Genomic DNA, 16654 nt, shown 5'->3' with positions numbered 1-16654 from the left:
TCTGCTCTCTTGAAGTCCAGGGCAGTGAGCCTACTGCACGCTCTTCTCACTGCCCTGAGGATTTCAAACTCAACCATCTCAGGATCGCTATAACCAAGGCTGCCCTTGACTATTACGTCACTCCGAGCTTTTATTTTAAAAATAAGAGGAAAACTGGTTATTGTCATGTCAAAATATCGCAAATTATATGTGTCAGCTAACATAGATACAATACTCTAGCCTAAGGTGAAAAAATCTTCATAAATTTAGCAGTCTTCACACTTAAATGTACAGATGTGTAGCAAGATTCTCAAGCAATTTTTAATGCCTGACTAACTCATTAACAAAGAAGACCTACTGCATGTCACTGTCTAGTCCCTGTTTTATTTAAGGGACAAGATGTAAATTTACTCTACATACTAGAAGCTCTAAACCGAAGAACTTTAGTGCTTAGGTATCATAGAATCATGGAATCATAGAATAGGTAGGGTTGGAAAGGACCTGAAGATTATCTAGTTCCAACACCCTGCCATGGGGAGGGACACCTCCCACTAAACTGTGTCATATCAACAGCTAGAAAAGCATGACACTTCTATTTCACACAGAAAACTGCCTTCAATAATTCCTTGGTGTGGGGATAGAGAACCTGAAGACAGAATGAAAGAGAGAAGAAACAGTGAGAATTGAAAATTCATTGCTAACTAGCAAGTTACCTTTACGTGAAGTGGAAGTTCTTTCACTAAATGATGGAGCAAAAGCTATAGAAGTGTCTGTCTCAGCCTTCTTGCTATAATCCACTTTTACTATGACATCCTTGGTACATAGAGATTTTTCTTGGGATGACAGCAATTCTTCTTTGAGAAAGCACAGAAACACATTTTAAACAATTTAATTGTCCAAATAGTATCATTACAGGTATGAGACAATACAGAGATACCTCACAGTGGGTTAACCTCTACTGCAGTTCTTTTGCCATGGCAAAGAAAGGGAAAGAACATTTTTAAAAAAGGTAGTAAACCACCAGAAAGTCTTGTGTGAACTGCTTCAGAGTACGAAGAGACTCCTCCTCTGAGCAAAGCTGTAATTTCCTGCTTTCTTCACAGAATTTTGCTATTGATTACATTACCACAGGCTGAACATAAACTAGAGCTAGCTAATACTGAAAAATACAACCAGGAGGAAAACAAGATTACTCACAGAAATATTTTCCATTTCTACTCTTAACTCCAAGAGGAAGATGAACCTCAGACAAGGCCCAGACCAAGTACGCTCACACAGCTAAGATTTTTTTCCAGGTCTGGCTTCAGTGGAGCTACTTGGTAGCTGTCACATTTAAAGCAAACTCACAGTCCCCGGGGGATGTTAAGAAGCTTCTGACATTTTGGTGTTTCATTCCTCAAGTGTTCTCAGCACTGTTGTTTTCACGCTACACTTCCTGCCATTTTCTTATACTCCTATGCCCTACTGCGGAGCGAACAGGCTCTCTGCTTCTCTCCAAATCCTAAGACATTTGTGTGTTTTCAATGAAGGAACAACTCTCCCCTCTTTCAAGAGGATGCCCCCCTACAGAGCTTGTGTCACAAGTGTTCCTCATTGTGCAGCACTGTAGGGAGCAAGCTACAAACAAATTAGACATTATCAATTCAGCAGACAGTTGTTGCCAAAGCTCACAGGCTTTCTCCATTATTCTGCTTGAAATTTAACTAAAATTGTATCATTTGGCTTAAGATCACTACTATGAAACATAACCAAGGCTTCTATATGGAAGACAAAGCCTTTCCAAACTTGAAATGGACTACTGCTGAGGTTTCTACCCTAGTGCATGTAGGGGTTGGCAAACCACACCAGACCCACAGCACTCTTGGATCATGCAAAATTTGCTATTTTCATCATTGTCAGACTTGCATCTAAATACTTTGTATCAATTTGCCAGCCTGTTTGTTTCAGTAAAATAGTAAATCTTCAGGAAGAAACTATACGCAGCTTATGAATACAGAAAGTCAAAACACACAGAAAACAAAGTTCTGTCACTATACATGGGCAGTTTTACTGCCTTTCACATTTCTAATTTGCTACTTTCAATGACTTTTACTCTGTAAAGACAACTGTTGTTTTAGTTTGTTGCGTGGTGTTTTTTTGTTTTGGGTGGGGGTTTTTTGTTCGCTGGTGAGTTTTTTTTTTGGGGGGGCGTTGTTTCTTTGTTTAATGCTGTGTTTTTTTTGTTGTGGTGTTCTGTTTTGGTTCTTGTTTTGGTTTTGTTTTGTGTTTTTTTTTTTTAATTTATTTTCATTTAGTATTTTCAGAAAGCAGTATTAGAAGGGAATTCGAAGCAGAGGAAACAAAACCAATCTTACCTTGGCCCTGAAGATGAGAAATGTCCAGGCCCTCCTTTAGGCGGATGACAACTACCCCGTACTGAATGTCAAAGGCATCACTGAATAAAAGGAACAAAAATAAAGTGTTTCCAGCTTTTTCTTTTACAAAAAGCTACTTTACGCACACTCTTTGAACAAACTCAAATGATTAAAATACTGCCATTTAAACTCCCAAACCATAAATGTGTGTTATAATTTCAGTTTAAATTCCAGACTATCCACTGCATTACTGAACTGAATTCCATACCCTGAAAAGCAACACAGATCAATTCCCTTTCCATCTCTCCCCTGTAAATACCAATTCAATAAAAGCAACATGAACAGGCCAGTCGAGTTCTTCATGGAGGATGATCAGATACACTGAGATATCTAAACTCTTATCTCTCCTCATAAAAAAAAAAAGACATATTTTGACTAGATCTCATTGATCTGAGAACTAAAACTTTAACACAAGTTTACAAGACATTTGGGTATTAAACACACTTATGAAGTTGTAATATAGAATCAAATTAGCTATACCATGCCTATCCCCATTACATCTGATGGGAAAGGAACTTTCCCCTTTAAAAAAAAAAAGGAAAACATCATTACCTTATGAACAAGCAAAAAGCCTGACTAAATCACTGAGTGAAAACAGTAAAATGAAACAAAACACCCCTCAAGAAACACAGCAGAAAAACATGAACTTAACCATGTCATACAGTCTGCAAGTTATCAATCCTTTAAATACAAATACCTTATTGCAAACAATAAATCAGAGAACTTCCTCCCATGTCATTTTCACAGACAGAAATTTCTCAAGATTTCACTCATTAAACACTTCTCTTTAGAAGTAGTAAGACTTGATCAGAAATGTTCAAAGTGTCAGTATATTCTATTATGCAAGAAAAATTGAGGTTGATTTAATAAGAAAATGTTTTGTCCATCAGTGAACATTTTAAATTAATTATTTAATTTGTTAAATCTGTACAGATTAGATGTGTTTAGATGTCTATTGTGTGCTTTAGAAACTTTCTATTTTCTAGAGATTCTCCAGAAACATGCTTGACCTACAGTTATTACCTCCTGAGGTTTCTCTTTTGGGATGTGGAGAACCACATGACTTGTTGGCCTTGACACATCTTGCAGCACAAACCATTCCAAAATAAAGTAAGAAAAAAAGTAAAACCAAGAACTAACCAACATGTTTCCTTATTTTTCACTGCATTTGATGCTCTAGCTTCTCTCAAGGAACTGGTATGATTCTTTTCCCTTAATGAATTTAAGGAATTATTTGCTTTTCTTTTCTAATCGCTCCCCATAATCCCTCCATCCAGTTTCTTTTAAACACACAGTAAATGAAAATTGTAAAACATAAATGAAGCAGGTTAAGCAGCATTTAAGGAAAACAAAAAAATTTCTGTATAAACACAAGAAGCAAGCTTTGGTTTTCTTAAGTGTTTCTAGTACAAATTATTCTTGAAGTTTTTCAGCCAGAACTGGTCTGCCTTTCAGTACTGTCAAGTTACACTAGGACTTCCTTCCCCATCTCCCTTTTGGCTACTGTATTATTTTGTGAGTCAGTGCTGTGTATGTTGTAAGTAGAATATTTCTTGCATGTAACAGCAAGTTTTAATAAAGATAAAAGCTTCAGCATAAGAATTGGTTTATTCTTCACTACACTAAATTTGTACAGAGGTAGTGCAGGAAAAACCCTGCTTTAAGTAGAAAACGTGCTTCAAAGACTGGCACATAAGATTCTAGGTTCATCTCTGCAGACTTAAACCTCAGACCACTGCTGCGCCACTTTCTAGACACAGAGGGAGTTATTATATAGAAATAGAATCTTTTTGGACTATAAGAACTTATTAATTTCCGTATCAGAAGAACCCAGGGTATTGAAGACTGCCAGATCAGCAATATGGAAAATCTGAGTCTACATGAGACTTCCCGAAACTGACATCACCTCACTACTGAACGTACTGAAATGGAACGTAAGAGGTACAGCTCCACATTTTCTACTTACTGGAATAAATTGATGTAGGTTTCAACATCTCTCATGTCACTTTGTCTCCAGTTTTTCTTAAATCCAACAACAAGGGTGTTAGGTCTCATCCTACCCAGGCCAGCAGCCTAAGAAGAATAAAAATAAAGGTTCTATTGTTTTCTTAAACAGAAAAAAAGTATTATACAACATGTATTTATTATATAACTATGAAAAATGAAAATACTTCCAAGTATAAAAACACTTCAGATTTTGATGTTCACCTCCATCACTTCCATTAAAGATAAAAAAAAAAAAAATTAAAAATTGAAGGAGAGGTGTACCTGCATTAAATACTGTCCTCCATCCCGCAAGTCCTCTGCATGCACTGGAGCATAGAAAGCCTTCATCTTGTTTTTAATCAGCCATCGCTGATATTTAGCCAAGTCAGTTGACAGTTCTTTCATGGCTTGCCTCCGAGGACCCTTTGAAATAAGGAAATAAAAATGAGAAAGAACAAGAATTATAAGTAGTAATAAAGCCCCACTCCACCAGAATCCAATTCAAGCTTGAAGAAACTCAGAACATGTTTCCACACTACCAAAAAAAAAAAAACAACCCAACAAAAAGAAAAAAACACAACCAACCACAACCAACAAAGAAACAAAATCCGAAACAAAAAAAAAAAATAATTAGGCATCAGCAGCAGCAGAGTGAACCAGATTCTCATTTTTAGGAGGAGGGTTGCTGAAACTTGCCCAATCTTGTTCCTGCAGGACACAGCCCACTTCCTTAGCAGGTGGCACAAGCCTGTTGTTCACTCACACCCTCCTCCTTCTTCCCACCCTTCCCTAGGCAGGATGGGAAGAAGAATTGAAAGAATGTAAACCCCACAGGTTGAGATAAGAGGCTGAAAATTCCTTGATCAGGGTAAGCACTGCTCAGCAGCAACTAAAACAGTGGTGTGTTATCAGCATTGTTCATTGACTAAAGCTGAAACACAGCATTGTACCAGCTACTAGAAGAAAATTTATCTCAGTGGAAGCCAGGACAGTCCTCCACAGCATAACAGAATTTTATAAACAAAGGGCTTTATAATGAAATATATACAGATATAGGATGATTTAATATTAAGATTTATGGGAATATTTGTTTTAAGCTGTACAAGTATGCCTCTGTGTGTAAATAAACCTAATCAGAAAGCCTTTGTCACAGTAGCATCACTTCTGCAGTTTTATGTTGCAGTCAAAGTGATCTCCTCATTAAGTACTTTCTTTTTATTACTTCCATCAGGACGAATCATTGTGCTCCTCCTATACAACAAAATCCAGAATGAGGTATAATCAAGAATACAGTAGCCCAATTTTTGCAGAAAGATACAGTTTACAAGAGGATACAAACTTTGACCAAATGGTCAGCAGCCCTGAGGAGAAAGACAATGGGGCACTGATTGATGAGAAGCTCAACATGACCCAGCAGTGTATGCCTGTAGTCCAGAAAGCCAGCTGTACGCTGGGCTGCATGCAAAGGAGCATGGCCAGCAGGTCAAGGGAGTTGAATCTCCCCCTCTACTTGGCTCTCATGAGAGCCCACCTGGAATACTGCATACAGTAGTTCTGGTATCCCCAACACAAGAGGGATGTGGATGAAATGGTTAGAGTTGGTGAAGAATGAGATAGTGTAGGAAAGCAATTTTAAATAGAGATAGCATATCCTCCCAGAAATTCTTAAACTTCTTTCCTACAAAAAGGGTGACGCTACCTTATTCTTTTGAAAGCCAGTAATTCCATCTATGGTAGCTTACCTCTCTAGTATTACTCAGTTTCTGGATTTCATACTCACTGACATTTTAAGTTTGTATAGTAAGGAATTAAAAATAATTGATTTTTCTGAAGACAAAACTGGCCCTTATTTGCCTCACAAAATATATATTCTGTATATTGGATTAACTTGATTTGGTCTTATCTGTTCATTAGATCATAAGCAAGTGTGATTGAACAAGTGTGGTTAAATTTAGATGTATTTAAGAGTAACCAATCTTTGCATTTGAAGTTACACTTGCTTAAATGTTCTTAGTGATGTGACAGAAGTTAGGTCTTAAGATATAAAGCTAAACTGCACATTCCAAATATGCTACTGTATTTACCAAAATTTATCAGAAATCCAACAGCCTTTCTTTCTGTAACTAACTGAAAATTTGGTACAAATCATGTTATGACAGCCACCTTGTATCACGGTTCAGACAACTCATGACAAGCACAACACTGAAGAGCATTTACTTGAAGCTTGCTTCCTTCTCCCTACCCCAAAACCCCTACAGGCTGCTGTAGAAGGTAACTTTTTTTAAGTAGTAAGAACTGCTAAATTTATGTCCTTGCACAACAGCCCTCACAAACCTCAACCCCCAAAACCCCACACCTCATATCCTGACAAAGAACAGGGAAAGTCAGTTAAATACTAGAGGCTGGGCAGAAAGCTAACAGGAAAAGAAATACCTGTTGGCATTATTGTTTCACCTGCCAATGAAATGAATCTGGTAATGAAGGAATAAAAATTTACATGAAATGTTGAGAGCTAATCTGTTGGCTGAGCTAGTTGAATTTCCTGCTCAAAGTTTATTTTAGCCCTAGATTTTTAAGAAATCTACAGAGGTTATCAATTTCCTTGAACTGGTAACACTGAGGGGAAATCTAGCTCAATACTGCACATCATTTTGACCAACTGCTCTGTTCAAAGAATGAGCGAGAACATGAGACTGTATTACACAAGGACATAAAGAGACTCAAGCTGTAATCTATCATTCACTTTACTCCTACAAAGCTTCCTAAGCATTTAGGCATCAAATGACCAAAGGTACTAGTTTTGTAAAGTTTCCACTGTGGCATACCTAACTACAACAGTGATAACCCACACAGGAGTGGATCCTACCAGAGTATCTCTGGTTTTGCACTTCTCCATATTTAAGACACTTTCTTCTAAAAAAAACCAACCAACCAAAAAAAAAAAAAACCCAACCAAAAAAACCCCACACAAAGAAGAGCCACAAACAGGTTAAAAAAAAAAAAAAACAGGAAAAAACCCCACAAACAAACCAAACCAAAACAAAAACAAACACAAAAAAACCCCCAAACCAAAAAACAGAACAAAAAAAAAACCAGAAAAAAAATGTTAAGTAACTTTAAAGTACAGACAGAACAGACTTACCATATGGACATGGCCACAGATCATCAAACCCACATTCTTGGTGAAAGCATGGACAAGGTGAAGCAAAGCTGGACGTGCACTTGGAGCACCCGTCATAATTAAGCACTGAGGTCTAGAATTGTGAATAGAGAAGGAAAAATAAACATTGCAATTCATTTTGTCTGGAGTTGTGGGGTTTTTTATTAACAGAATGAAGTTTCTTCTAAATATAGGCCATATGAGCATAAGTGTCACTGGAGAAACAGCAACCTCATCTACTTTTACAATACTGTATTAAATTAAGATTGATTATAAAGTTGGATCTAACTTTCCAGCTAGATCTTTGGTGTGTCCAGCCAGGGCCTGGACAAGACCACATGGTAAGGTCACATTCAGTCTATTATTCTATTTAACTAGAGAAATTAGTTTAAGTCAATATATTTTATTAAATTTTTGGAAGCATCTTTCTTCTACAATAACTTATTCCAGAAAAGTGGTGTAAATACTATAGGATTGAAAACTGCCTCCTTCAGTAGGACCTTCCTGAGTACCCAAGCTGGCAAGACAGCAAATCAGTTCTCCAGTTGTGTGAAAAACACTTGCATAGCCTGCTTACCCTTACCGGAGTGCCATGAGAGAATATGCCTAATGTGAAATAGCTGGTGTTGAGGGAAATATACACAGCATACACATTTTGGGAATTTTACGTTAGATTGGCTTTATACCAAGCATATACACTGTATGCTCATTAGCAGTTTGGAGCATACCTCACAATTCATCAAAGAAGAATGTGGTTCATGATTCATGACACGAAGCATGAGGCATCTAACAATAAGCATGCATCACACATAGACTTGCTTCTGACCGGCATTCTTCATCAGAAATAAACTACTGATGTAAATATGTCCAGCAGATGTCCATGGTGATGAAATTTAAAGTTGTTATAACCCACAGGAGATGAAGAGGCATACAATGGAAGACATGACAGCAAACACTGTGATAGTACCCCACTCAATACATTTCATGTCTCTAATATTAACTGTTACCTAAAGTTTTTCACATGATCTTCCACTCCTGAGAGCCGAATAGAATGCTGTAGTGCATTCAAGTAAGTCAAAGCTTGGGTTGAGGATCCCCAGTTCACATCTGTTGGAAGATTTGAAGTTCCAATAACTTAAAACTGTTCATTGTGAAACTGTATGATCACAAAATCTGTCAAATGCCAACTAAAAATACAGAATAATTAAGCTATATCATGGTACATTCTACACAGTATTAGTCAACAAACCCTACAGCTAAGTAGAAAATTCTATTTAAAAATAACATTTCTGTAGAAGTTTTAGAAAACAAGTTAGTTATTTTACAATTATAGGAAGAAAGAACTGAGGTTTCCCTCCCGCAGCATTTCAAAGACTGTGTCAACTTCAGAGTCAAAAACCCCACAAAGAAACAACCCCCCCCCCAAAAAACCAACCCCCCCCCCCAAAAAATACACAAACAAACAACAAAACCAAACAACAACAAAAACCTCACACTTCAGGGAAAAAATTACGCGCTCAGTTATTTCATATAATATCAAAGGAAAAAGCAATTGCAAAACACTGCCTAAACAAAGTCACATCCTTTCAGTGAAAAACTGCTAGATTAAACAGTTCTGTAAGATTAATTTTACAAGGAAAGTAAAGATCCCAGTATCCTTTCTGTTTGTTCCCATATACATCTTTGATAGCTACAATGAATCTGTCATCCAAGTACTTAGTAATCTTCATAGCCCAGGATGTAGGGTTTTCCTTATTTTCAACCTCAGGAACACTTTCTGGTTCCATTCTGCTCCATCTTGCACTTATGATAATACAGCGTTATTAGAAGAGGGAAGAAAGTGTAATACGATTTGTTGTTTATAGCTCTAGCGACAGTTTACTGAAAATAAAAAACAAAAACCCACCACCTCTCAAATTCCTTTTCAATCTGGATTGATAAAAGCATTCTCTTTCATTTCCTTACAAAACATAACACTCTTCCCTAGTGCCTTTGTTGCTGCAACTCAAGCTTTTTCCATGCGTACCTCTTCCTCCAATTTTCATTCAAATGTTTATGTCTGAGTTTATGCACCTTGATAATTTGAAGCAGGGGGAACAGTAACAGTGACTATACAGGCATAATTATGTTTCATTACAACTAAAAAGCCTGAAACAGAAGTCTGAACTAGTCAGCCAAACAGAAGTTTTCCAGTTCGCCCTCCTCTCTGCCCCACTAAAGACCTTTTTCTTTTTTTTTTCCTCCTTTCTTCTACATCTCTCTTTCCCCCATCACAACCAAAAGAAGCCCATATACATACCTGGTTTCTTGTATGTGACATAAATGTAGAGTCCAAGGACTATGACATACGTTAGAAGTGCTGCCCACCAATTAATAACAAACATCACAATGCAGCACAGAATAGCTCCAAGAAGAGAAATCCACATATTGTAGTATTTGAACGCAGGGCGCCAACCTAGGCAAAATACAAATTGAGAGAAAAGAAGGCAGAAATTAACTTAATCATCACCCAAAGAGAAGGAAGGTGTGATTCCTCTTTTCCTTCCCAAGCGTTCTGTATCACATTTCATATGAATGTCTGACAGTGATGTACAAAATACAGACTTTGGCACATTTATGCTTTCGATTTTCCAACACTTATAGAATGAATTCGTATCTTTCTTACATGGATATGTCAATGTTCCTAATTTTGCCCTCTAAAAGTTTATCTCAAATGGAAATTTTTAAGATGTTTATGTCAATGTATCTATCAAATACAGCTACAGGAACCTTTGGCAATAGCTTGCCTGACAACTGATTTCTGCTGTCAAGGGTAGCATAACTTGAATTATTAGCTTATGGACTTGCTTTCTCGCATAATACCGTTTCCAGTGGTGTATTTTTACTATTTTCACATGTCCAGAAATTTTCACATATCAAAGGCCAAAGGACAGATATATCCAAGTACAGCTTTAACATGTCAAAATACTGGACTGTCACTGTTTCACACCCTTATTTTTCATAAGTTTATCCAAAATCAGGTGAACACACATGCACACCCCCACTAACACACCCAAGATTAACAAGTATATTACACATAGAACTGTTGTGTAAACAGACTATGCACATGTTCTTGAAAAATAATTGTATCTACCTGTTCAGCAACTTAAGAAGCTTTTAAGGACATTATTTCAGTACAAATGCATAGTGGGCTGGGCATGATACACATCTGTTCTGCAGATGGTATTGGGTAGTGGGTTTTGGTTTCCTCCTATTTGCTAACTAGCGTCCCACACCAAAGACTATAAAAATGTGGCAATACCACCTGCAATTCCAGTTTCTCATGGACTGGAAGAAGAAACATTAACAAGACATCCAAAGATGACTGAAGGGTAATTCTTTAAAACCATATACAGAATTAACAAAAAACCTTTCTTCAAGAGTTTCTGAATTATCTTGTGTTCCCTGAGCAAAGGTAACAAAATTAGTAGCTCCCAAACTGTACTGGATCACTCAGTCTTCAAAATTTCGGAAGACCCAGGTACACACAGTATTCAGCTCATATTACAGATGCATCATGAGAATCAAATAGATACTAGTAACTAGATAAAACTAAACAGTCATTTATAATAATACCTTTTATGATTGTATTTATGCTTAAGGAAATTTCAGGCTAAACCCTCACCCCAAAATGTAGTTCCTACCTGGGGATTTTGCAAGAGAAGCATGGAATACAGAGAAGTTAATCAAGGCATATGAGGCCAAGAAGAAGTTAGAAATAATTGGAGCTATCACATTCAGTTCAGCTGTAAAACAAAAAATGAAACAGGCTGTTATGAAAGATACCATGCAGATTCCAGAGTAAAAAAATCTGCTACAACCAACCTGTTTTCTGATGTACTCTAAGAACCAGCAGTTCATTCTTCTTTTCAGATAGAGCTATTATGTTAATGGTCTCTTATTAACTATGTTATCTTCTAATAGGAAGTGTAACTTTCCATTTCAAAAATAAACATTTTCCCACACTATTACGTGTTCCAGGACTGCCACTTATGAAGCACTACATACTTCCTCAAAATAATTGAGAGGATTTCTTTCCCCACCATAGCTTTATCAAAACAGTGCACTAATATACTGGGTTCTGAAGAATGTCAGAAACGGTAGACATTAATACATACACAGTACATCTCTAGCTCTATTTTCAAACAAAGAATTTTCAAGCAAAGAATGAGACACTAATAAGTTTAAGAGACTATCAACTACAGTGAATGGTAGCAGCAAATAAAGTTAGTGTGAGCAATGGAACAAGCATGTTATTCTCCCTGCATCCTAAATGAAAAGTTTCATCAGCGGTACTAATATAGTGCATTATTACAGTCGACTACCACTGTAACAGTGATGAGTACACCCTCTTTAGTGTGAGAGCTGGAAGAACCTGATGCTCTCCTTTCCTTGAGGAGCATGGTAGAAAATGTGTGTACTCTCACCATCAAAAAAAGAGACCAAAGTGCAGAATATGCCAAGCTGGTCTGCAAGTTTCTACTTGTTGTAAGCAAGTTTCCCATCAGCATGGGAAATATCAGCGTAGGGACATCATGCGTATACCTGTGCCTTAAGGAGACTTGGGGGGAAGGATCAAAGAGCAAACTGAGGAAAAAAAAGTTTAAAAGCACTGGTACAGGACTCATGGATGGACAAAGCACAATTAATTTGCTATCTAGGTAGAGCACATGTAATTCTACCTAGCCTACCTTTACCTTTAGCACAGCAGCATCAGCACTCATCTCTATTAGTTGGAACTTAACAGAAAAATGCACTTCAAAAGTATTGTTCATGCAAGTTTGCTGTTTACTGAGCTGGTTGTAATTATTAAAAATATGAAATAAGCTATCATATTTACAAGACATTAACATCTCTTTACCTCAAGCAAAAGGATGTATTTTTATTGACAGTATCCAGAGAGAGATACCTGCCATTATCAAGAGAAGTACAGATTGCTACAGTTCATATCTATTGCAGTTCTAGAAAGAGTTATAGCTAGAAGAGAGGAGAAAAGTAACTCTCAAAATAAAAAGATTTTTGAATGCTGGCTTAGAGTCACGCTGTGCATTAGACCTCAGGACACTGTTAGCACGTCATGATATGAAATTGAATGCCTCATAAAGGACAAAAGGATATTGAGATTTATTGTAATTTCACACTAACCAATTAGTATGAATCCAAGAGCAATTAAAAATGTTAGAAGATATCCTCTCAGTGGTTCGTTGTTCTTCCCATAGCCTTTAGCAAACATCTGAAATCCTGGATAAATGTTGTCCTTGCACAAAGCCTAAGAAAACACAAAATTCCAAGAGTCAGAATGCATTTTGTTCAAATTGTATACTTACTAATGCTATCTTCCACTGAATATTATCTTCCTGAAAGGTTTTTTACCACCATGTACTTATCCTATTCTCAACTCTCTTGCAGCTTGACATCTTCTGTTTCCAGTATTCTATCCTTCAGTAATTTCTATCTAGAACAACAAATTTTGTTCTTCTGTAAGTAACTGCCTATATTACTTAACTGGTGTCTTACAGTCACAAAGAATCCTTCTTTAGAGACAATGTTTTCTCAAAAGTGAAAAGCTTGCCCAATGCATACACTAGTTCTGTGCATCAACACTTGTGCTTCTATTCTTCAACAAAATCTCTTCTATGTTTGACTCCCTGCTGAACTGCTGGGAAATAAGATCAGTACAGGACACTACGGCTGTACCCAATTAAAGAGAATTTTTAAGACAAAAGAGTAAGATTAAATGGTTAAAAACAAGTAAAAGCAAAACACATTCAGGGACACAAGGTAATCAATGCAAATTATTTACATGAGAACTGGTACACAATTATTTTCATAATGCAATCCCTAAGGACTGATATTCCACAGCCACAGGTTCTATTTCATGCTGTGTCCTTCTGTGATTCCTCTGAGAAATGAACTAGTCTGTTCTCCTTGTATGTGCTTCACTGACACTTACAATAAAAATCATCATAAAGAGGTTTGTAGATTACTTAGGGTGTAACTACCAGCAATCTCTGAATTGATCAGAAACACATCAGATCTGGAAAAAAATCTGGTCTAGCTAACATTTATTAACAGCTAAACACTATTTTCTTATTCTAAGCAACAGGTAAATATCAGATCAAGGTGCTGCTGTCAACTGGTATGAGCCACAACAGCAGTTTGTCAGAGTCCCCTTCCAAAAATTCTGATTCAAAAGTGGACTGTAGTTTTTCTTTAAAGGATGACGGTTTTGCTTCCATCCTTACCTGGAAGATCTTGGGTGCACTCACAAGAGATGCTAATGCAGAAGACAGGGTAGCTGAAAAAATACCTGCAGAAATCAGTGGTGCAAATCCTGACACCATGCTCATTACCTGAAAGCAATATAGTTCTTTTTTTAATATGTACACTGTATGTATGGATGACAACATTAACTACACGAACAGAATAAAATACTATGCACTCTTCACTTAAAAGCTATTTGATTATCATGCATTCATATCAACAAATGACCTATAGACAAATCAACATATATAAATGGATCCCAATTTCAGAACAAGAGAAGGTGGCTTTTTATACAAGGTAAAATGCAACCATGTAATTCTTGGGTCAGAATAATCAATGGCATAAGTCTCCCATGGGCTCATAAAAGGATTAAAAATAAGTCATGGAAGAAAAATACATTGAATTTTATTACATATTCTGACTAGCCTACCACTAGATAGCACGGTCTCAGAAAGCCCAAGTGACAAAACAACTGAATTTTGGGAAGGGTGATTGTCTTTCTTAACACCTCCATAACTCTAAGTTAGACTTGCTTCTCACTCAAAACCAAAAAAGACAGGACAAACTTGTTTCCTGTCTCCCCAAGATCACATCCTAGGACATCTTTGTAACGGCAGTAAGTGAAATACAATATACAATTCTTGGTAGAGATGCTCGGTAAGCTAAACCTAAACAAACAATGGTAAGACTAAAAAATGCCCCAAATTAGAACAAAAGCAGCTTCTAATTGCCATATAGCCTGAAGACCATCTTCTACCATTCTACTGATTACTTCCACACCCTAGCTGCATCCAGCGCTGCCTATTTCAAGTGAAGATACAGAACTACATATTTAAAATACAATCATGCTTTAATAGTTATTTTCTTTATGAAAGAAAAGCCTAAGCTGCTTGAACACAGCTAGTATGAAAGAATTTATCTTGAAAAAAACTTATGGTTTTCATTAATGGATCAAACCCAGCATGGTGCCTTTAAAGCACAATGTGTCAGAATGAGGTTCTGCATCATTTGCACTGACTACTTGCCTCTTTCGTCCTCTCAACCTCACCTACAATATCAGGAAATGGACTGAACGAAGGGAAGGAACTATCACAGAGAACCTGCATGCTACTGTTAAGTTACTGTCACCTGAAGATGTAAAATCTAGCTACCTACAGCAATCTTATCTAGGTAGAACATGCTCTCAGAAACAATATACAGGTGACTGATGAAGTTTTATTCATACTCCTAGGGCTAAGCTAACAACAAAATTAATTTTTTTTTCTTCAAAACAGACTGACAAAAACTGCTGGGTTTCTCAGTCAACTGAACCTCTAAATTACATCAGGTTTCACTGGTTAGTTCAAGGCATGTGTGGCCTAAAAAGAGGGATTAAGTAATTGCAGATGTATAAGATGAGTGATGTAGCTGTCATAGAACCATAATGAACAGAGAGAATTTCCTGAAGCATATCTGCAGCCAATAACAAAAAGTTAGAAGAGGCATTTGTTCACAGATGAATAAAACTAATAACACATACATTACCTCCCTTGCACCCAGGTTTAAGTTACTTTAATGATCAGCAGAAAAAGTTAGTTATAAATGCCAGTTTGTAATAACCCTACACTGTATTTCTAAAAGAGAATTTCAGGGTGTAAAGGCTGTGCTGAAATATTTTAGAAAGAAACTTTTTCTCTAGCAACATAATAAACCAGCACAAAATAATCTTTGTAGAAGCAGCATGAAAATTTTCTTCCCTGCAAAGATGGTTCAATATATCTTCCCTGGAAGGACTTTGTATGGACAGTTATCTGTGTGCAAGTCACCAGAGCTTTTCTTCCCATCCAACTTAAAACATGGGTTATTTTGATGCTTTCACTTTTCTACATTTGCATCAATTTCTTGCAATTTAGTTCATACAATCTACTTAGATTTTACTCTCTATACATTTTCTTCATTACTTCCATTTCTTTACACTACTTTTAAGTATTACATCCATTTGATAAATTTGAGAGAAATCCAAGTAAGATGTAAGCAGATAATGTTTGCCCATTTTAAAAGCTATAATGTAAGAGACATTAGGAAGCTTCATGTAAGCTAAGAGAACAAAAGGGAAACAAATTCCAGCAGAAACCCTCCCCTCTCCCCCAGCATACACACCATAACCTAAACCTCCTAACCACAAAAACCAAGGAGCCCACATACACTGTCAGCTATAGCACTGAGATTTTCATCCTTGAAAGAACACAGAAATGGAAGGACAGGTATCTTGTAAAAATTGCCCTGTTATCACCCGCATGTCAAGACAGATACTGCTATGAGCGAGATATAGATAGCTATGAGACAGTCATAGCTACTACTTATAAGGGACTCATTATGTTTGTCTGCCATTTGCTCTTCAGACAGTTCCCTAAATTTCTTACATTTGCGATAATAAAATATTTTGACTACAGTTTCTGTTATTTGGTCCAGCCATTGTGGAGCAGAAAAAAATGCCACATGAAAACAAGCAGCAGCTTCTTTAAAGTTGTATTTTTATAATGAGTATGGAGAAAGCATTGCTAAACTCCCCCTCCCCCTAACTTTTTCAAATGTTTCACAACGGCCTTCCTTCGCAGAAAGAATGTTTTAGGAGAACTTTTACATTGCTTCTGAAATGGAATTTCATGTACTTTCAACCTTCATCTGAAGCTGACCAAATCCCGCATTTAGATTGGCCAAAGCCATACCTTAATTTGGGGCAGTTCCCAGGCTGAGACTACAGGGTTTCTGAAGTTACTCTTTTATTAGATGACAGCCTGGGCACAGAGGTATCACTGACACTGAGCAGAGA

At 36.9% G+C, this 16654-nt stretch overlaps 1 protein-coding gene across 2 annotated transcripts in view; it reads right to left on the bottom strand.

Annotated features, from left to right (window-relative positions):
* The window catches only part of SLC12A2 (solute carrier family 12 member 2), a 64974-nt gene that overhangs the window by 11671 nt on the left and 36649 nt on the right, over positions 1–16654 (bottom strand). The window contains exons 11-20 of one of the 2 annotated variants that reach the window (XM_065661819.1): positions 13824–13931; positions 12724–12847; positions 11223–11324; positions 9839–9994; positions 8547–8646; positions 7522–7633; positions 4662–4802; positions 4360–4466; positions 2334–2413; positions 693–833 (exon numbers count right to left, since the gene is read on the bottom strand). In XM_065661819.1, the coding sequence (XP_065517891.1) occupies positions 693–833; positions 2334–2413; positions 4360–4466; positions 4662–4802; positions 7522–7633; positions 8547–8646; positions 9839–9994; positions 11223–11324; positions 12724–12847; positions 13824–13931 (1171 nt within the window). The remainder of the gene's footprint in view (positions 1–692; positions 834–2333; positions 2414–4359; positions 4467–4661; positions 4803–7521; positions 7634–8546; positions 8647–9838; positions 9995–11222; positions 11325–12723; positions 12848–13823; positions 13932–16654) is intronic. The other variant, XM_065661820.1, reaches the window with a different exon arrangement.

Source organism: Lathamus discolor, chromosome Z, assembly GCF_037157495.1.
Source record: "Lathamus discolor isolate bLatDis1 chromosome Z, bLatDis1.hap1, whole genome shotgun sequence".
Taxonomy (NCBI): Eukaryota; Metazoa; Chordata; class Aves; order Psittaciformes; family Psittacidae; genus Lathamus; species Lathamus discolor.
This window is presented reverse-complemented; position numbering and strand designations above follow the sequence as displayed.